The sequence below is a fragment of the Coenobita brevimanus genome, chromosome 77, assembly GCF_032717465.1.
Source record: "Coenobita brevimanus isolate Jiangsu-jjx chromosome 77, ASM3271746v2, whole genome shotgun sequence".
Taxonomy (NCBI): Eukaryota; Metazoa; Arthropoda; class Malacostraca; order Decapoda; family Coenobitidae; genus Coenobita; species Coenobita brevimanus.
Window position 1 is genome coordinate 31,037,088 of NC_137030.1, and position 20,094 is coordinate 31,057,181.

The 20,094-nt window shown below is 43.7% G+C and overlaps 1 protein-coding gene across 1 annotated transcript in view; it reads left to right on the top strand.

Moving 5' to 3' along the window:
• The window catches only part of LOC145408369 (uncharacterized), a 45,814-nt gene that overhangs the window by 2,901 nt on the left and 22,819 nt on the right, over window positions 1–20,094 (top strand). Inside the window, exons 3-4 of the mRNA XM_080279095.1 lie at window positions 8,859–9,311; window positions 14,384–14,631. Of these exons, the coding sequence (XP_080135221.1) occupies window positions 8,859–9,311; window positions 14,384–14,631 (701 nt within the window). The remainder of the gene's footprint in view (window positions 1–8,858; window positions 9,312–14,383; window positions 14,632–20,094) is intronic.

The window sequence follows — 20,094 nt, forward strand, 5'->3', positions numbered from 1 at the left end:
TTTCATTTTGAGTCTTTTGGGTCGGGCTTGAGGTCCAGGAGGAGGTAATGTATGTTTTTTTTTTTTTTTTTCGATGTATTGTACCTCCTCTCCATATAGTTCCCTCCATAGCTACTACACATCTACCGAATACTGGGAGTTTTTTTTTTTTTTTTAAAGTCATTTGGGTTCGGTTTGAATGAGGTTTGGGGTGCCAGAGGGAGCTGTGTACGGATTTTCGATTAGTTCTGTATCTTCCTACGCCCCGCCCCCATAGTCCACCTCACCCCCGCATTGTTCCCGCCTTACTATATACACTTCCACGAAACGATCCACGAGGGGTTATGTTTAGTTTTGAGTCACTTCGTGTGGGTTGGGGTGAAATTTGAGGTACCGGAAGAGGCAGTAAGGATTTTTCGATACGTTGTTCCTCTTCCGTCGTTAACTCCATCATGTCCCGCCTTCCTGCAACTTAGGGCGCGGCAAGGGAGGTTATATGTTTAGTTTTCAGTCTGTTGGGTTGGATTTTGGTGAGGTTTGAGGTACTAGAAGAGGTATATGGGTTTTTGGTTTGTTTAAGGCTACCCTTCCATCCTCCCACCCAATCCATTCCCCGTCACTTATCCCCTGTTTTCTGTGATAAGCTGTAGAAGAGGTATTTAAATTTAGTCGGCTGGGTTGAGTTTGGTTGAAGCTTGAGGTACTATCTCTCTCTCTCTCTCTCTCTCTCTCTCTCTCTCTCTCTCTCGTTGTCCCTTTAACTCACTCACTCCTCTCCCCTTTCATTCTCCCCTTCCTCCCCCAACCTTGTCACACTCCCCTCCTCCCCCTCCATCCCTCCCTGCCGGCACTATCCAGCGGCCTGACCCTCCCTTGACCCCTCCGTCCCCTCCCTTCCTCCATTCCCTCCCCTCCTCCCCCCCTCCGTCCCCTCCCTTCCTCCATTCCCTCCCCTCCTCGCCCCCTCCGGCCCCTCCCCGTTACCTGATCTCTGTTCCTTTGCGATTTTGTCCATCCTGCAACCCTCATAGTACGGAGAAGTCTTTCCTGAGTTAAATGAAATAGTTTGACGTTGAATAAAATGAAGGCAGCCTTTATTTGTAGTAGTAGTAGTAATAGTAGTAGCAGTAGCAGTAGGAGAAATAAATATAGTGTAGTAGTAGTAGTAGTAGTCGTTTCGTTTTTTCATCTCAAAATCTTAGTCAGAATGATCGTGGGTTTTTATAAATTTAAGGCCACTGCATCAAAAAGTGGACATTGATTGATTTGTGACTAAAGATTTGAAATATTATTGATAAAAAGCCGGGAAAATGGAAAAAAAAAAATAATGTGGTGTGTGTGAGGGATTGAGGGTGTGGGTGCGGGGTTGTGTGAAGGGAGTGAGGGTGTGGGTGGGGTGGGGTGAAGGAGTTAGGGTGTGGTTGGGGTTGTGTGAAGGAGTTAGGGTGTGGGTGGGGTTGTGTGAAGGAGTTAGGGTGTGGGTGGGGTTGTGTGAAGGAGTGAGGGTGTGGGGTGGTGGTAAGGGAGTGAGGGTGTGGGTGGGGGGTTGTGTGAAGGGAGTTAGGGTGTGGGTGCGGGGTTGTGTGAAAGAGTGAGGGTGTGGGGTTGTGTGAAGGGAGTGAGGGTGTGGGTGGGGGGTTGTGTGGAGTTAGGGTGTGAGTGGGGTGGTGTGAAGGAGTTAGGGTGTGGTTGGGGTGGGGTGAAGGAGTTAGGGTGTGGGTGGGAGGTTGTGTGAAGGAGTTGGGGTGTGGGTGGGGTGGTGTGAGGGAGTGAGGATGTGGGGTTGTGTGAAGGGAGTGAGGGTGTGGGTGTGGGGTTGTGTGAAGGAGTTGGGGTGTGGGTCGGGTGGTGTGAGGGAATGAGGGTGTGGTGTGGTGTGGAGGGAGTGTGGGTGTGGGGTTGTATGAAGGAGTGAGGTGTGGGGTGGTGTGAAGGGAGTGAGGGTGTGGGTGGGGGGTTGTGTGAAGGAGTGAAGGTGTGGGTGGGGGGTTGTGTGGAGTTAGGGTGTGGGTGGGGTGGTGTGAAGGAGTTAGGGTGTGGTTGGGGTGGGATGAAGGAGTTAGGGTGTGGGTGGGGTGGTGTGAGGGTGTGGGGTTGTGTGAGGGTGTGGGGTGATGTGGAGGGAGTGTTGATAGGGCGGTGCTGACCAGTGAGTTTATCAGAACGGCTATCAGCATTAAACAGAAGATCACCACCACCCGGCACCCACCACATGTACCCCCCCCCACTTAAAATATAAGTACCCCGGCCCTCACTTACATTATAAGTACATCGCTGAAGCATATAATTCGCAGTGACTTTCTCCACAAACACCAGTGAGACGTGGAAAGCCTGTCACATACCTCTTGCTCACTTCATTAGCCTTGTAGCATAATTTCATCTCCCCAACTCAGCTCTTGACTATTCACTATATCACAAGCATCATACACACATTCTTTGCATACACACCACCCTATCATACGATTTATAAACACCATATCAAGCAGTATATATCACTAGTAGTAGTAGTAGTAGTAGTAGTAGTAATAGTAGATGTAGTTGTTGTTGGTACAGGCCTATTTGAATGTGGATCCAGTCTTCAGGTGTGTTTTCCCCCTTGTTGTCCACCATCCTACTTACGGGGGATAGAGAAGTAGTTCAGGGATATTTATCTACCCAGGCAGTGGGGCCGCTCAACATGGGTGCCACCACATGAAGGCGTCGCTCCAGAAAATAAAAAAACAGCAATAATCGTCTGGTTTAAACTGGGATAAACACTAAAGAAAACGCACCTTGAGAGGGCTGACTGATGTGAACGCGTCATTTTTCAGCCATTAATTTTTTGTTTTTCTTAGGATAAAGTTTAAATGAAAAAGGAAATTGTTTGCTTCTAGAATCGTGACTATAAGAATAATTGTCCAAATCAAGTAGCAGTTTTATGCAATGATTGCCTGACGCTGCATCGTGAGAGGGGTGACCTCGACAAGTTGTGATCTGGCATTCCTCCCCCTACTCAGTAACAACCCTTCCTGCCACCACACACCACACGCCCTCATCAAGTAGTAACACCATTTCGAAAGAGATTTATTTTACATGTTAGACTTCAGTATTTCCTTGTATGTTATTTAAATCGACAAAATGTGTATTAATATCTGTAAACACAAGAGGAAAATAGTGTGTAATACGTAAGATAAATCGTTAAGGATAGAACATAAGAACATAAGAAGAGAGGATAACTGCAGTAGGCCGGTTGGCCCATGCTAGGCAGCTCCTAGAAGAGTAACTGAACTACTAGAATGAGATAAGGATAGCAAAGAAGAAGGCTCTCCCCCGCCCTCCAAACCCTCCAGCCGAAGCCGGCAGGAAAAAGTCAGAAAGAACACCACGCAGTATAGAAAAACTGGCGTGGACATTTTACAGGAAAGTGTGAAAGGAGAATAGAGACTATCATAGTGTAACCTGAAAAGGAAAAATTATGAATTAGTATTGGTTATAAGATTTTCTTTTTTTCTATATCCATCCCTTATTAGTCATATGCCTATCTATAAATGCTTGAAACTCTCAATGGAAGAGGCAGCAACTACTTTACTAGGTAGCTTATTCCATTCGTCTACTACTCTATTACCAAACCAATTTCTACCTATTTCCTTACTGAAACGGAATTTTTCTAGTTTGAAACCATCATTTCTAGTTCTATCCTGTATGCTCACTTTAAGTACCTTGCTAATATCTCCCTTATTTATACCCTTCATCCACTTAAACACCTCAATTAAGTCTCCCCTTACTCTACGCCTCTCTAGCGAATGCAGACTTAGTCTTTTCAGTCTGTCTTCATATGACAGGTTCCGGACGTCATGTATCATTTTTGTCATTCTTCTCTGTACATTTTCTAACGAATTAATATCCATCTATAGTAAGGACACCAAAATTGTACTGCGTAGTCTAAATGTGGCCTTACTAATGCTAGATAAAGTTTCAGTATTACTTTAGATGATCTATTGCTCACGCTTCTCGAAATAAATCCTAGGACCCTATTTGCTTTATTTCTCGCATTAATACACTGTTGCCTTGGTTTAAGGTCGTTACTAATCATAACTCCTAGATCTCTCTCGCATTCCAATTTGCTAATTTCTTTGTTATCTGAGCTGTATTTAGTATCTCCAATGGTCTTGCCTACGTTAAGTACTTTACATTTTTCAACGTTAAATTCCATTTGCCAAGTTTTAGACCATTTGGACAATGTATCGAGGTCTTTTTGTAAGTTATGGCAATCGTCAGTCGAGTTAATGATACGGATCCTTCAGTGCCACTTAGAATACGTCACATACACACCTACGCCTTATCCCTACTCAGTAACGACCCCTCCTCCCACCACACGCCACCCTCCCTCATATACACCACGTTCTAAAGATCATCACTTTTCTCTAGTTAACCCCTTCATTTCGAGTCTCAGCTGAATAAAACCGTCTGTCCAGTTGCATTTTTAGATGGCTTCGTACTGGAGGGGTTAATGGCGTGTTTTTTATTTTTTATTATTATTATTTTTGTAGCCTTTTCGCTAAGATCGATCTCTCGTAAACCCAATTTTCGTGTGATGGTAGAGAGAGAGAGAGAGAGAGAGAGAGAGAGAGAGAGAGAGAGTGTGAGTCTAAAAGCTTTAATTCTGGCAACCTTTAATATGGGTATGTTTGGGTTCCACTGAAGACTTTTGGTATAAGGCTGGATTGCTGTATATGTCTTGTGCTATCCACCGCTCACCCTGCCTCCCCCCTCACCTTGCCGTACCCCTCCCTTCTCACCCTCACCCCACCCTGCCGTACCCTCATAACCTTGTCCCCCCCTTTCCCCCTCCCCCCACCCTGCCTAACCCTCAGCCCACCCTACTACACCACCAAACGCACCCTAGCCTTGCCCCCTCTCACCCCACCCTGCCTCACCCATACCTCACCCTAACCCTGCCTCACCTTTACCTCACCCTAACCCTGCCACACCCTTAGCTCACCCTAACCCTGCCTCAGCCTTACCTCACCCTAACCCTGCCTCAGCCTTACCTCACCCTAACCCTGCCTCACCCTTACCTCACCCTAACCCTGCCTCAGCCTTACCTCACCCTAACCCTGCCTCACCCTTACCTCACCCCACACTGCCTTATCCTTAACTCACCACACACTGCCTCACCCTTACCTCACCCTAACCCTGCCTCACCCTTACCCACCCCTCACCCTGTATGTTTTATTCATGCTACATTCAGACGATGTCATTCAGCTGCAGGGGAGGCCTGTAGCGGTGAAGGAATTAATAAATCCTCTGACACATCCAGTTCTAAGCTGAATAAAATCGTCTGGAGATAGCGAGAATAGTAGTAGTAGTTGTAGGAGTAGTAATAGTAGGAGGAGGAGGAGGAGGAGTAAGAGTAAGAGTAGTAGTAGGAGGCGAAGGAGTAGTGGCCTTTGGTTCCTTCTTCGCATAAAAAAGTAGTAGTAGTAGGTGTTGCAGTCCCAGGTTTATTTGATGTGTGAACCCAGTGGACTACAGGCTTACATTACCCCTCCTCAGTCCACCGCCCTCTCTGGGGGGGAATAGGGAAGTAGGTGAGGGACGGCTGTACAACCAGGCACGTGAGCCGCCTGGGTGTATCTGTGCCACCACGTGCAGGCGTCCCCAGCTCCAACCCGAGAATGATGTTGGTTAGGCTTCACGAGTTTCATTCGATCCTCAGATAATACTGGAAAAGAAAAATTAATTCACCTGGAAAAATATTGGCAAACGTGAGAGCTCCAGCAGTTCATCCTTATCTGATCAGTTCATAGGGTGAGATAAGGTGCAAGTTGGGTGAGGGTGAGGCAGGGAGGGGTGAGGGTGAGGCAGGGAGGGGTGAGGGTGAGGCAGGGAGGGGTGAGGGTGAGGCAGGGTGTGGGTGATGGTGAGGCAGGGTGCGAGTGGGGTGAGGGTGAGGCAGGGTGTGGGTGGGGGTGAGGCAGGGTGTTGGTAGGGTGAGAGTGAGGCAGGGTGTGTGTGGGGTGTGGAGGAGGCAGGGTGTGGGTGAGGTGAGGGTGAGGCAGGGTGTGTGGGGTGATGGTGAGGGAGGGTGAGGGTGAGGCAGGGTGTGGGTGGGTTGAAAGTGAGGCAGGGTGTGGGTGGGGGTGAGGCAGGGTGTTGGTAGGGTGAGTGAGGCAGGGTGTGTGTGGGGTGTGGAGGAGGCAGGGTGTGGGTGAGGTGAGGGTGAGCAGGGTGTGTGGGGTGATGGTGAGGGAGGGTGAGGGTGAGGCAGGGTGTGGGTGGGGGTGAGGCAGGGTGTTGGTAGGGTGAGTGAGGCAGAGTGTGTGTGGGGCGTGGAGGAGGCAGGGTGTGGGTGGGGTGAGAGTGAGGGAGGGTGTGGGTGAGGCAGGGTGTTGGTAGGGTGAGGGTGAGCAGAGTGTGGGTGGGGTGAGGCTAAGGCAGGGTGTGGGTGGAGTGAGGGTGAGGCTGGGTGTGGGTGGGGTGAGGCTAAGGCAGGGTGTGGGTGGGGTGAGGGTGAGGCTGGGTGTGGGTGGGGTGAGGGTGAGGGAGGGTGTGGGTGGGGTGAGGGTGAGGCAGGGTGTGGGTGGGGTGAGGTTGAGGCAGGGTGTGGGTGGGATGAGGGTGAGGCAGGTGTGGGGTGGGTGAGGGTGAGGCAGGTGTGGGGTGGGTGAGGGTGAGGCTGTGTGGGTGGGATGAGGGTAAGGCAAGGTATGAGTGGGGTGAGGGTGAGGCAGGGTGTGGGATGGGGTGAGGGTGAGGCAAGATGTGGGTGTCGTCTTAAAGAGCCAAAAATTAAGACAACAGGGCCATCGTACTAACAGGATAACTAGAACTGTCTTTTGCGTGTTTAAAATTACCACGGTCATCAAAAGCCATGGGAAAATTCTGGAACTCTCCTTTTCTCGTCACTCCTTCAAATAACAAGTCCTATTTAAGACAATACTCTAGCACGAAGGACAAGGCAGTTAAAGTACAGAATCTCATCATGTCTGTTCTTCCTGCGAAACAAAGCTTGGTTATGAAAAGAATATTATGTTGTGAAAGAGCGGTATGGCATGCACGGGTCCTCCTGGTAATGGTCCACTGGTATCGTCTGCATGTATCCCGGAAGTGACGTCACGCGGGAGGCTGGTTGGTCGGGGTAATGCGGATGGAGTAACGTGTCTTTTAATTCGTGGAAGGACAACGTGAAAGACAAACATGCAGGCAGTCCCATCCCTAGCATTTTGTTATGTTTAATTCCTGGAAGAACAACAGTGTGAATTACAAACACACAGGCACTCCTTCCTTACCATTTTGTTGCCTCAACTGATGCTTGAAGTAACTAACATGTATGGAATTCTATAAAGGCAGATAAAAATACAAGTTGGCGCCAATCAGTTCACTGCGAAATACTGGATGATAATATTAATACAGATATACAGAAGCATGCTGAATTTTGCGAGTCTTCACCAGCAGGCCAGGCTGTGTGCAAACTCGGAGTGGCTTAATTGGATTAAAGTTGATTACAGACCTAGAAAGTACAGGAGTCTTCTTGATCATAACGTGAGAACTGTCAGGCTCTGAGTGGAGGTACGGCAGAACAGAACTGATAAATTTCTTCTATACTTTGTAAAATATGTTAGTATAAATTTCCAGAATGAATCATATAACCAGTGTCAGTACTGATTATTTCAAGATGAGTTATGTCGCATACATCGCCGTCATACGCTTCCATATGTGTATTTTAATGCATACCACCTCCAGAAATACGCCTGCAAGAAAAAAATAATAATTTCTAACATTATCCTGCAGACACCAGCAAAATGTCTAGCAATAAATGGCTTTCCTGGTATTCCTGCATCATTCCCAAAACCCTCATCTTTCCCGGAAATACCGGGGGAGGCCCACGCCATTCTCAGAAGGCTCCATTGAACATAAGACATATTCATAAAAGATCATAGCTAATTTCACGATGAGCAAGTCTTTATAATAGTGATTTTTTTTTTCCCCCTATTTCACTGTAATATTCGCTGTCGTGTAGTCGTGAAGTGCTTGGAACCAATTTGAACGAAGAGCATAAGCAGTCTACAACTCTTTCAGTATAACGTATCTCTCCATGGACACTCTCAGTACAATAGATTCTTCCTAATTTGAATGAAATCGTTTGGAAATAGCTAAATTAATCTTAATACGGCGTCAGACTGAAATGGTTCAGGCCAGGCAAGTTTATGAATGTTTGAAGTAAACCAACCCAACACTTTAGACTGAAGGAGTTAAGAAAGTTTATGAATACGTGGCGTGCTTAGTAATGGCCGCCTGTGAATGCGCGCCCTGCCTTCCTCCCTGAGTCAAAACCCCAAGGCTCTGCTGACCTTGAACTATTATCCGGGACTGAGTTTCCGCTGGGGATTCGAGTTGAGCGGATCTCTAGTTCCACCTCTCTCTGCCTCAAGTCCTCTGTTGCACCCATTTTGTCTTGGTAACACGGCCGTTGTGTAGATTATTTTGGTGGTGAGCGAGTGCTGACATGTGGGGAAGGAATTAAATAGTGGAAGGTGCTGTGGTTGGGTGCTGGTGTGTACGCAAGCTGCCGTGTTCTGTGCTGACAGCCTGGGGACGCTAGCACTTGTATATATATTTCTCCATTTGTTTTTTCTTAGTGACCTGTGTACAGTTTATGCAATACCTCGTAGTATCACCCCCCGAATCATAATATGTGCAATACTCTGCAATTTGATGTTAATACAGTGTGATTGTAATTTTAGAGCAGTCGCTTGCAAGAGACTAGTTCCAGTACCGTGCATTGTAATGTTTATACTGATTCTGTTTTATAAATGTTGAATCTTAGCTCATTGTGAAAAAAATGTACTGTCTGATGGCCGTTGTGGATTATTATGTATGACTTTTTCTCTCCGCAGGCGATCACAGTATGATCCCGGATGACTGTGTGGCCGGAGCCATGGACGCAGCCAGGGATCCGGATATGTGCTTGGAGGAGAATGGGAAACCGAAGAAAACGGGATGCGGCGAGGAGCAGGATATTAACGATAACCATACTAAACCTAATAATTCCGAGGAAAGTGAAGCCATGAAATCAAACCAAGAGGATGGTGCTATGACGAACGGTGAAGTGCCGGAAAATAAAGATACTAATAAGGAAACGGAAAATGCTGAAAAAGAGAGCAAGACGGACGAGGGTGAGGAGGAGAGTGAAGCGAAAATGGAGGTTGAGGAAAGTGAGGAGGCCATGGTTGATATTGAAGGCAGTGAGGATGAAAAAGACTCGAGTGAGGACGATGAGGACAAATTAGTGATAAGTGAAGGGAATGAAAAAGGAGGAGAAGAATCCATGGACGAAAACTCTAAAGGCGGTAAGTGATTTTGTTAGTAGCTTTATGGATGAAATTTTGGTCTAAAGACAGTTTTACCCAAGGTCAGAAGTTGCTGCTGGCAAGCTATGCGATTTTTCATAAATTTAATGCATTTACAGATACTTTACTAGGATTTGTAAAATTGTATGGCCAAGCTTAATTATGGGATAGTTCAAGGAGAACTGTCTTGGGGGGGATGTTGAGGGTATTCCCTAGAAATGTGGGGTGACCATTGCCACCTCTGGCTGCACCACTCATTTGGGGCCAGGTTTTTCCCGCTTTCACCAGATGGTTCAGATGGACAGTACAGGTTCAGGGAGTATGTGCATGAGTCATAGATACAACACCAGTATTTATGCCCACAAACAGAGCCATTTAATCCTCATGTAACTGACACAAATCTGATACCAGTATATTTTGCTGTCTGCTTTCATACAGCCACAGAACCAGGGAATTTTTGTGTGCTAATATACTGCCAAGGCTTTCTGAAATGTTTGCCATGATTGATTTTTAGGTAGGGGAATTTGGGGGACACAGCCTGATAAGCTGCTAGGTGCTGTCAAGAGTTTTTATGATGGCAGTGAGGCATGTGTAAAGGCAAATGGGAATCTAAGTGAATTGTTCACGATCAGTGTGGGCGTGCGACAAAGTTGTGTGATGTCCCCGTGGTTGTTCAATATACTGTATACGTGGATGGGATGATTCATTTTTTCATTCATTGCCAGACGCCATGTATCCCAAACGGGGTGGCCAACGGCTGAGAGTTAATTGTTTTACAGGGAGGGGCACTAATCCTTCACCAACCCCACTTGACACATAGGGATGGGATGATGAGAGAAGTAAAAACATGAGTAATGGAGAGAGGGATGGCATTGACAATGAATGGTGATGGATGGAATATCTCTGATTTGCTGTATGCTGATAATGCAATGCTGCTTGTAAATACGGTACCAATCAAGAACTTGTTAGACTAGTACAGAGTTATGCCGATGTCTGTGAGCGTCGTGCCTTGAGGGTAAACGTAGAATAGAGTAAAGTGATGGTAATCGAGAGAGAAGGTGACTCCCAGTGTGATGTTACAGTGAATGGAGAGAGAATGGAATTGGTGAGGGAGTTCAAATACCTGGGTAGTGATAGAAAAGAGAGGAAAATGTGCAAAAGTAGTGGAAAGTAGAGTGACACAAGGAAGGAAAGTAGCTTGTGCTATGAAGGCCTCGATAAGAAACAGAGGCTTGAGTGTTGCAGCTGCACGAGGCTTACATGAAGGAGTGTTAGTGCCAACTTTAACATATGGATGTGAGACTATAGTGTGGCATAAAAATGAAAAGTCAGGAGTGAGAGCAGTGGAGATGGGACCGCTGAGGAATGTACCGGTATGTGAAGTACAGAGAATGGATAGGATACGAAATAATGTGATTTGTGAGTGATGTGGAGTAAGGAAGTCTGTGGACACCAGAAATGAAGAGAGTGTACTGAGATGATATGGTCATGTGGAGGGAATGGATAGCAATAAAGTGGTGAAAAAGGCATATCTGAGCGAATTTGAAGGAGGGAGGAGGCAAGTTCGGCCAAGGAGAAGGTGGAGAGATATGGTGGATGAGTGTGTGAGAAAGAGATGTTTGGAAGTCAGTAAGGCTAGGGGACTGACAAGAGATTGAGCTAGCTGGATGATTATTGTGAGGAGAAGTGCATGATCAGGGATGTGGCACCCCTTTTTAATGTGACAGCGGCCTGATCGACTCTATCGGAAACGTTTATATGAAGCTACAGAACGTGGTGAACCGTGAATGTTTCTGGCATATCAGATAGAGCCAGGATTCCAGGGGCTTGAATGGTGAGTGAATGGAATCGTGGCCCATTGGACTGAGCAAATTTGGGCTGTCTGGACATTGTTACTCCCCATCCTGCCCTAAGGTAGGAAAGGAGGTCCAGATGATCATGAGGATGTATCTGATATTTAATTTTTCCTTAATCTGTACGTAGTGAGAAGGTACACCCAAGCATCTAATGGTAACTAATAGAATTTCAATGATTTCCATCACTATCATAAGATTATTATTATTATTATTTATTTATTTATTTTTTTCTCCAAGCTACCAGTAAATGGTGAGAGGGTGCTTCTTATGAACTTAGCAAGAATAAAATACAGTGGTGGAGATTTATTACAAGGTTAAAGAAAATAAAGTTATGCTAGGCAGATGGTGTCATACCAGAGTTTGGTAGCTACCATACCATAAATGTATTGGTATCCTAAGTCTGTTACATTTTTGTGCAGAGTTTTATTTTGGTACTGGGAAGTCCTACACAGTAGCTTTGTGCCTAGTAGGTACTACCGTACAACCAGCCAGATGTAGTGATCTGATGAGGAGCCTTCATGTAGTGGTGTTGTGCACCATGGGTGGGGCAGCTGAGACATTCATCCAGCAGCCAGAACTCCCCATATATTGCTGCACTTTGCCATGGGAATACCCTGGTTTGCCCCTGGCGAGGCACTCACTGCCATAAAGGAGCAATGGATCTCTGTATGATGTACTGGTGTGTACCGTACTGAACTGTAGTGTATCTGTACGATGGCCTCACTGAAGTTGCATACCAGAAGTTGGCAGATCTGCTTAGCCAGATGGATCAGGGTTAAGCAACGAAAACTAGACCTAACAGTCCTCATAATCATGTTCATTGTACAGTAACTAGTATTGTAGCTGACTTAATCAAACAAGTAGAGTCATGAGCCATATTTTCTGCTCACTCTTTACCCCCATCCCTTGATGGGAGTCATAGCCAAAGTTTAGCACCAAATGAAGACCTGTTGTCAGTAGTAGGAAGCTTTTCTTGATGTTTGATTAATAGTGTCATTACAAACTGTTCCTCTTGTACTGTAGCAAAGCTTTGAGCTACCAGATTAATGCAGGATAACTTGTCATTCATTGTGAAACCCTTGCTGTGACTTTCCTTCAGACAGGGGCAGAATTAGCTATGGCTTGAAAGTGTGCATCAAGCATTTCTCCACCTTTCAACCTCAACAACCAAGAGATTAACAGACTTTTATCTATGGTAATTTGACAGTTGTTTTCATTTATCATCGTTGCTGTATTTTCTTTTTACCGGTATTCTAATTAGGAACATAAGCAACCAGTAGTGTTTTTTATTTTTCTGCAGTTGTGTAATGTATTCAGTACAACCACATACAGTTTAGTAACAGAATCTGAAGGTGATGCAGCCACTGTAACTATGATCAAAGTGTAGCTGTAGTAAGCCAACTACAGTACTGTACCTTGTTGATAGAATGGGGTGTAATTACTGTTGTTCATTTGAAGAAGTTATGGCTGTGTGATATCATACTGTGTTGATATTGACACTGGTAGCTTATTTTTTTTATATGCTGTGTATGTCAAATACTGCAATGTTGTAAAACTTACTAGTCTGTAGGTCTGGATTAGGCATCAGCTTACCAGTTACAGTACTGTACGGTACTTGTTTCCTGTGGGTATGTGTCCAGTTGCTGAATGATTTATTGCCTGAGGCTAAGCATACAGAGCCATATTTTTGGTGGCATAGAAGAGTACCACTTCTTAAATTTTGTATAATACGTACCTTTTCATGATGTCTTGTACACTGTTCTGTTTTTATTGTCTTCCAAAAGTCATAAAAAACATGGCACCCAGATATATTCCCATGGGGGTGCAGTTTTCACTGGGATGGTTGCTTGGCTTTCTGAATACGGGAGCTGACAAGAAATATATTACAGTACGATGCATGTGATCATTATGTGTTGGAATGTGCCCCCAAATATCACAGCTTTTCCATTTGTTTGATGCAGTACATTTCATTAGGGGAACTGTTAGTTCAGTTATGTAGGTATTAATGAAACTCTTAGTGTTAATATTTCTTTAATTTACTGAAGAATTACAGGAAAAAGAACATATAAAAGGACAGTATAGGTATATAATGATGGCTTTTTGTACTGGTTGTTGATACTGTCAGCTACAGTACATGAAATAGGTGGCTAGAGGAGTGGTCTTAATTGTGGAGGTGATCCCAGCTATGGCAAGAAGCAGTTTGAAAACTTAATAATGAGAACTCCATGTTATCAGTGATGTTTGAAGAGGAAAACCTTTTGTTGCTTGAAAGAAAAGAATTGAATAATTTATTGGCGAGAAAATTGGGAGTGAAAAGAAATCATCATCATGAAGGCAGATGAGGTATGTTTGGACAAAACAGCCTTGGAAAATGTCATGTTAGGCTACATCCCCTGTGGGGGTGTATGTGAATTGGAGCAAAAGATGAATAAATAGAGAGATACTGGCAACATATTATATTTTCCCCTAGCAAGACCTCTTAATGAAAGGGTTAGATACAGTCCAATAACCCCTTTCAGTACATTTCATAAATATAGATTGATAGATAGATGGATAGCTTATTGCACTGTATTAGTTCCGAAAGTACTGGTACTGGCAGGATGTTGCCCATGAAAGGAATGTCAAGTCGCAAATACTGAATTAGTTCAAAGCCTCCACTTACTACCGTGAAGATCTGTTTAGTAACCTTATACATCATTAGCCTGTTGTTTTGCTCAGGATATATACTGTAAAGTGAGGTACATTCTTCCGGATGTGTAAATTCTAGGATGTATAGTACTGTATATTCAGTATCCTAAAGAGAAATGTTCATGTATACAGTACATTGTGCTTGTAGTGTACTGGTAGATGTGTATAGCTGTTAAGAAGTGCCTGTTGTGTGAGGTTTCATACTGGGAGTCAGTTCCGTGGGTTAGCAGTGCTTCTGAAATGAATCTAGGATGTGTAATTTTTAGGCACTTGTTATTATAATAGCTAAGCATCAGAAAAAAATTTGTGGAATGTCATACCATGTTTAAAATACACCTGTATTGAACGTAGAATTTATCTGCAGAGTCAGTAGAATATCATGTACAGTAGTCTGTATTAGCTACATCAGAAGCTTGTATAGGCTTTCAGAATCTTAAAATGTATTAAAGACTGTAAAATGTGCCTGTACAGAGATTATAGCTGTAGAATCTATCATGTGCAATTCACTTGTATGATCTGGACCCACAGAAACTCCACCAGACAGTCAGCCTGTACCTCAGAAGCCGCCTACAGCTCCACCCACTGCTCCGTCCAGCCGCTCCCCGACCCCTAAACGGCCGGCAGAGGAAGACGAGGGGAGTATTGGAGGGCTGGATGGGGCAGGGGGTCAGGCCAGCAAGCGGTCGAGGCCACTGGAGGAGCTGGTGTGTTTGGATTCCCTGTCAACTGTTTCACAAGTAGAGGGGTCACTCGTTCAAGTAAAGAGAGATTTAGAGGTGGGTAGTAGGTTATTAAAAAAAAAAAAAATCTAGGGCCTGTATTCACACCAGGTAAGGAGACTGCCCAGCACCTCTTTCTTAGTGATTTATATTTGGATATGGCTGGTTAATATGTCTTCGTACAGGTACAATTTTCGAGCAGAACATGGAAATGTCATAAAGATTTATATAACACAGAATAGAACATTAAGTTGTTATAAGCCAAATAAATCACATAGGAAAAGGTGTTAAGGAGCTTTGTTAACCCAGCAAGATTACTGGCCTAGGTCATCCTAGTCCTGAACAGGTAACTCCTCACACCACAGCACACTCACTTCATATACCGCACCTGACTTTGGGGGAGGCGGTGGCTGAATCGGTAGAGAGGCAGCCTGCGGTCCTAATGGACCCAGGATCGAATCCCGGCTGGGGCAGGGAACAGTTTAAGGATTTGAATTTCCTAAAAGCAGACTTTCCTGATCTACCAGATGACCCACTGACATGTCGTAAAAATACCCACGCTAATACCAGTACACCAGTCCTGTACGAGACAGCCCTGGCATGTATTCAGTATGGATGGTGGGTGTTAGCACCCAAGTGGTAACATGTGGAGGTGTAGGAGGACAACTGGGCCTTGGGATAGGTCACTGCCCCTGAGAAATAGGCCTTGAAGCCTTTGCCCAGAGTCAAACACATAAAAAAAAAAAAAAAGAAAAAAAAAGAAAGACAATCTTTCATCATGACCTCAACAAAAAGGTAGCTGGGAGTGTAAGTGGCTGGTTTCCTGCATTCCACCAGGTTTAGTCAGGAGGTTCTGGGGCCACAACAACAGTTAGCTAGTTTTTTTTTTTCTTCTTTCTTTCTTTCCTCCTGACAGTTTTACTCAGTGTAGGATAGACTTTTCAAATTGGAAGGATTAGATAAGAACCTCCACTAAATCCTTCAGAACCAGGGGGCATTCCTAAGCCGAATATAATTGACAGTAGAAAGTTACAAGATGAAAATAAAATATATAATTTGATTAAAGGTATTGTACAGGAGCCTGAAGGTAGGCTACTGAAGTCACAGACACTTAACTACATCACTTCAGTGATGAGGCACTGACAAAGAACCTACACATGGTGATGCCAGTCACCGTGGGTGGAGCAGCTGCAGTGTCCATCCAGGAGCCAAATCCCCACATATTTCCTTAAACCTTGCCTTAGGAAGAACCCTGACCCATCTCTGACAAAGTGCTGTCTGCAACAAAGGGGTGCTGGCTCCCTGCACAGTATATGCACGGCACTGTACCAGTAGCTGCCCATAGGATAGCCCCATTGTGGTCAGTGGATCTGCTCAGGCAGACATTCCAGGGCTAAACAGCAACGACAAGTCCAGAACTGAATTTTTTATTTTATTCCTGTTCTTTGATGGTTTTCATTCAGTTTAGAAGAGGCTTTTCAAAGTGTAGGAATTAGCTATAGTCTTTGTTAATCCTCTGAAGCAGATGGTGTAGTCTTCACTTTTATCTGGCCACCAATTGACATTTTTGTTTAACCTAAGGGAGATACAGTATCTTGTGAATGGATTTATGAAGGTTGTATTTACCCTCTTGACTGAAAAGTCTTGTATATCCGACCATCTATCATCCCATGCTTTACTGCCCTATTAGGAGCATAAGGACCTGGGGCTGGTCAAATCAGTCCAGACATTGAATGCAAGAGTCAGTGGCATTTTGCAGGCAATAAATCATAACCATCCCTTGTGCTTGTGCCCTCATGGGAGACATCCGTCTGGGATGCCTTAACCCACATGGCCACCAGAGACTACAGTATCCTCATTGGGTAAAGAGGCACCCTTGGACCTCTTCCTTAATGGTTTATTTTCCAAAGTACTCATTAATATCCCCAGTTTTGCTATTTACATCTTTTTAATATTGACATAGATTGCTTGAATAACACAAGAATAGTTATAGTAATGAATCAGAATTAAATTGGTAAGGACGGTACATCAGTAAGCCTCCAAACTACAGGAAAATACTGCCCCTGGTGTCACTTTGTTGGCTACAGGATATGGCTAACACCCAGTTGACTAATGGTTTCCTGGATTATAGCAATAGGAAACTGTTTGATTGATCACCTACTGTAGAGCCATCTCAAGGTATCATTGCATCTAGTAAATGGATGATGTGTGCCTCAGTCAACCACAGAAACATCTCTTAGCTGAATAAAATGATCAGAAGCTAGCAAAATTATATGGAAAATGCATTATCGGATAGGTGGGGGCGCTTGTCATCCACCCACTCGAAGTAGTGCTGCTCTCAGGTGGCTGCCCTTTCCTCTCTTCCTTACTTCTTTCCCTCCTTCCTATTCTGTCTTTCTGTTATTCTTTCCTCTTCCTTCTGTCTACAGGTGACTGTACACTGAGTGACAAACCAAATGGTTTCCTGTGTGCCAGGAAATCATTTACCACACTGGGTGGTAACCCTATAACTAAATTATGGCACCTGGTGGTTTAGTGGGTAATTAAGACGCCCCAGTCGAATTGAGCTGGTGAAGGATTATATTCAAGGAGTGGTTGGGGTTTATTACTCACGTAATGCAACTCAGGGATGAGTGAGGCTGGTCACTCTCATCTTAAATGTCAGGACCAACTTGCCTAGCCCCGGGCTCCTACACTTTGCATAAGGCAACACAGGATTAGATGATGGATGGATGGATGGAATGAAGTTCAGTAGTTAACCCCCCACATTACTAGAGGTCTCCTCTGAGCTGAGAAGTATCATTATCATTGTGTGTGTGTTTTACCTTTTTGTAGTATACAGGATTCAAGCTAGGCTTATGTCTCTATATCTTAAATTATCTCATTTTAAACACAGATGTTCTTTGCTTACACCAACTCCTCTTCCAGACTGTTCCAAATGTCTGTAGAAGACAATTTGTTCACGTCATTTAAGCATTCAGATTATGTCATGTCCTCTTGTCATTCCATCATCTTCCACAGACATATATTTATTATCTCCTTTTTCCAGTTTTCTAATTCATTTAAACATAATAAACAAATCTCCTTTCACTCTTCTCTCATTGTCCGTTGGTAACTTCAGATTCTTCTGTCTCTCCTCATTACACAATTTTCTCAAATTTAGTTGCAACGTAGTTGTCATCTTCTCTACCATTTCCAGTTTTCCTGCATTCTTCTTCAAATTCAGTGGCCATATCACTGCTGCATATTTTAATTTCGGTCTTGTCATGGACACAATTATCTATCAACATTTCCTCATCCAGATAGCTGAAAGCCACTCTCATATTGGCCATACGAGCATATGCCCGTCCAGTGATCTTAAGTATTTTCTTCTCTGGTGATGGATTATCCTTTATGGTCACTTCGTGATCTTTCTCTTCCCATGCTTTGCTGATCCTCCCTCTTCCCATTTTGTACTTGGAAATAGGTCTTCTGTCACATTCTAGGACATGGCACTTTTTTTTTTTTTCTTTTTTAATTAAGCTCCAGTTTCCAAGTTTGGCTCCAACCGTACAGCTTATCCAAATCATTTTGTCCCTCCTCACAACTGTCACCATTCTGGATTCACTTCATAATTTTTGCATAATCTGCAAACTTGTTCATATAACTGCTTAAGCCATCTGGCATATAATTTACAAAACCATAACAGGAGCCAAAACTGAGCTTTGTGGCACTTGACTAGTCATACTCTTTCATTGAGAATATTTGTCTCTTTTAACTGTTCTCATTTGTCATTCTACTAAATAATTTTCCATCCATCTTAGTGATTTTGCATTCTTTCCTCCAGTAGTTTTTAATATCCATAGCAGTTTTTTGTGGCACCCTGTAAAATGCCTTCTTCAAATCCAGGTAGATGCAGTGTATTCAACCATCATTTTCCTTTATGATATCCACCATTCTGCTGTAAAAATTAGCAGGCATGTGACACATGATGAGCCTTCCCTGAATCGAAACTGTTTTGCTGCTATTACCGTATTTTCTTCATGGAACTTAATCCACCTTATTCTGATAATTATTTTTGCACAGTTTGCAAACAACTCTGGTCATCAATTAAGTGGGTTTTCTCTGTCACCTTTATAAATTGGCACCAAATTTGCCTTTTCTGATGTATTGGTAGCTCTCCATTAATAATATCATGAATTGGCTGCACCAGTTGATCTGTTCATTCATTTAATATTCATCCAGCAGTCTTATCTATTCCTGTGGCCATTATCACATATATTGGTAATTCCCTCATCAGTTGTAAAATTTCATTTCTGTCAACAAATAGCTCAGCTTACTGCTGAGCCCTCACTTATTCCATAAATTCTCCTTCATTTACAAATGCTAAATTTAGCCTGTTGCTCATTACCTCACTCATCCTCATCCTTATCATATATCACTTCCCCATCTCTCACTCACACTATGCTGTCCCGTACTTTCATTTTGCCATTTAGAAATGTTAGAATAATTTTGGTTCCTTGGTACTTTTGGTCACTGTATCACTCTCATATTGAATTTCATTTCTTCCCTTTGTACCATTAAATAGTTATTTCTGTATTTATTCCTTGCCCTTTCATTGTGTCTTCTTTGTCACCTATTCTATGCTGTAGCTATTTCTTTTTTCCTGTGCCTTCCAACATCTGTAATTAAACCATTCCATTTTCTTTTTCATTTGGTAGCAAATTTTAGGACATACATACTGAGTCTCTCTTCATATATAGTTATCCCCTGGTTTTTGCACATAATTGGTACCAAACTTGGCACATGATAATGGAATTGTGCAATACCAAAAGCACAGAATGTACGGGATTTATCCAGATTGGTTAAAGGCATCCCAAGTATTAGCCTAATTTTCCCCTTGTATGACAATTTAGACTCACTAAATACATACCTACTCTTATGGTAAGTATCAGAAACACACACAGGCATGGTTAGGTTAATAGAAAGTAATGAAAAGGGCATAGTAAGGAAGAAACACAGAGAGACCTGAAATGGGCTTAAGGTGAGGGGTTCCAAGGCTAGGGATGGAGAGTTAGTGGTCTCCATTACCAGGGATTAACTCCTGGAGTAGGGCCTCTTCTATGAATCACTGAAAGCCATCAGAAACCACAGACACTGCATCATCATTGTTGTCAGAAACCAGGTCAGGTGCGCAGTAACAATGTTTTTGAGCCCAATAAGTGTGTTACAATGTCAGAAGTGTAGATTTTCACCTCACTTTGATAGCAAAAACTGCTATAACCAAGGGATCACTGTATGTTTGTCATAATTCCATCTTTCTCATGAATATTTTCTGTCATTGTCATTCCGGTCCAGTCTTCATTTCCAAGGGTCAAAGTTTGCTTTTCCATAGTTTCGTCTGTCCTGTTTATAGGTTTCTTGTCTCTCTCCCATCTCTCTCATCAACGCCTGCATTTCATTGGCTGAATGGTCACTTTTCCCCAGGGGGCATTGGTATCTTAAATTAAGCACATCATTGGGATCTTTTGTAAATTTCAG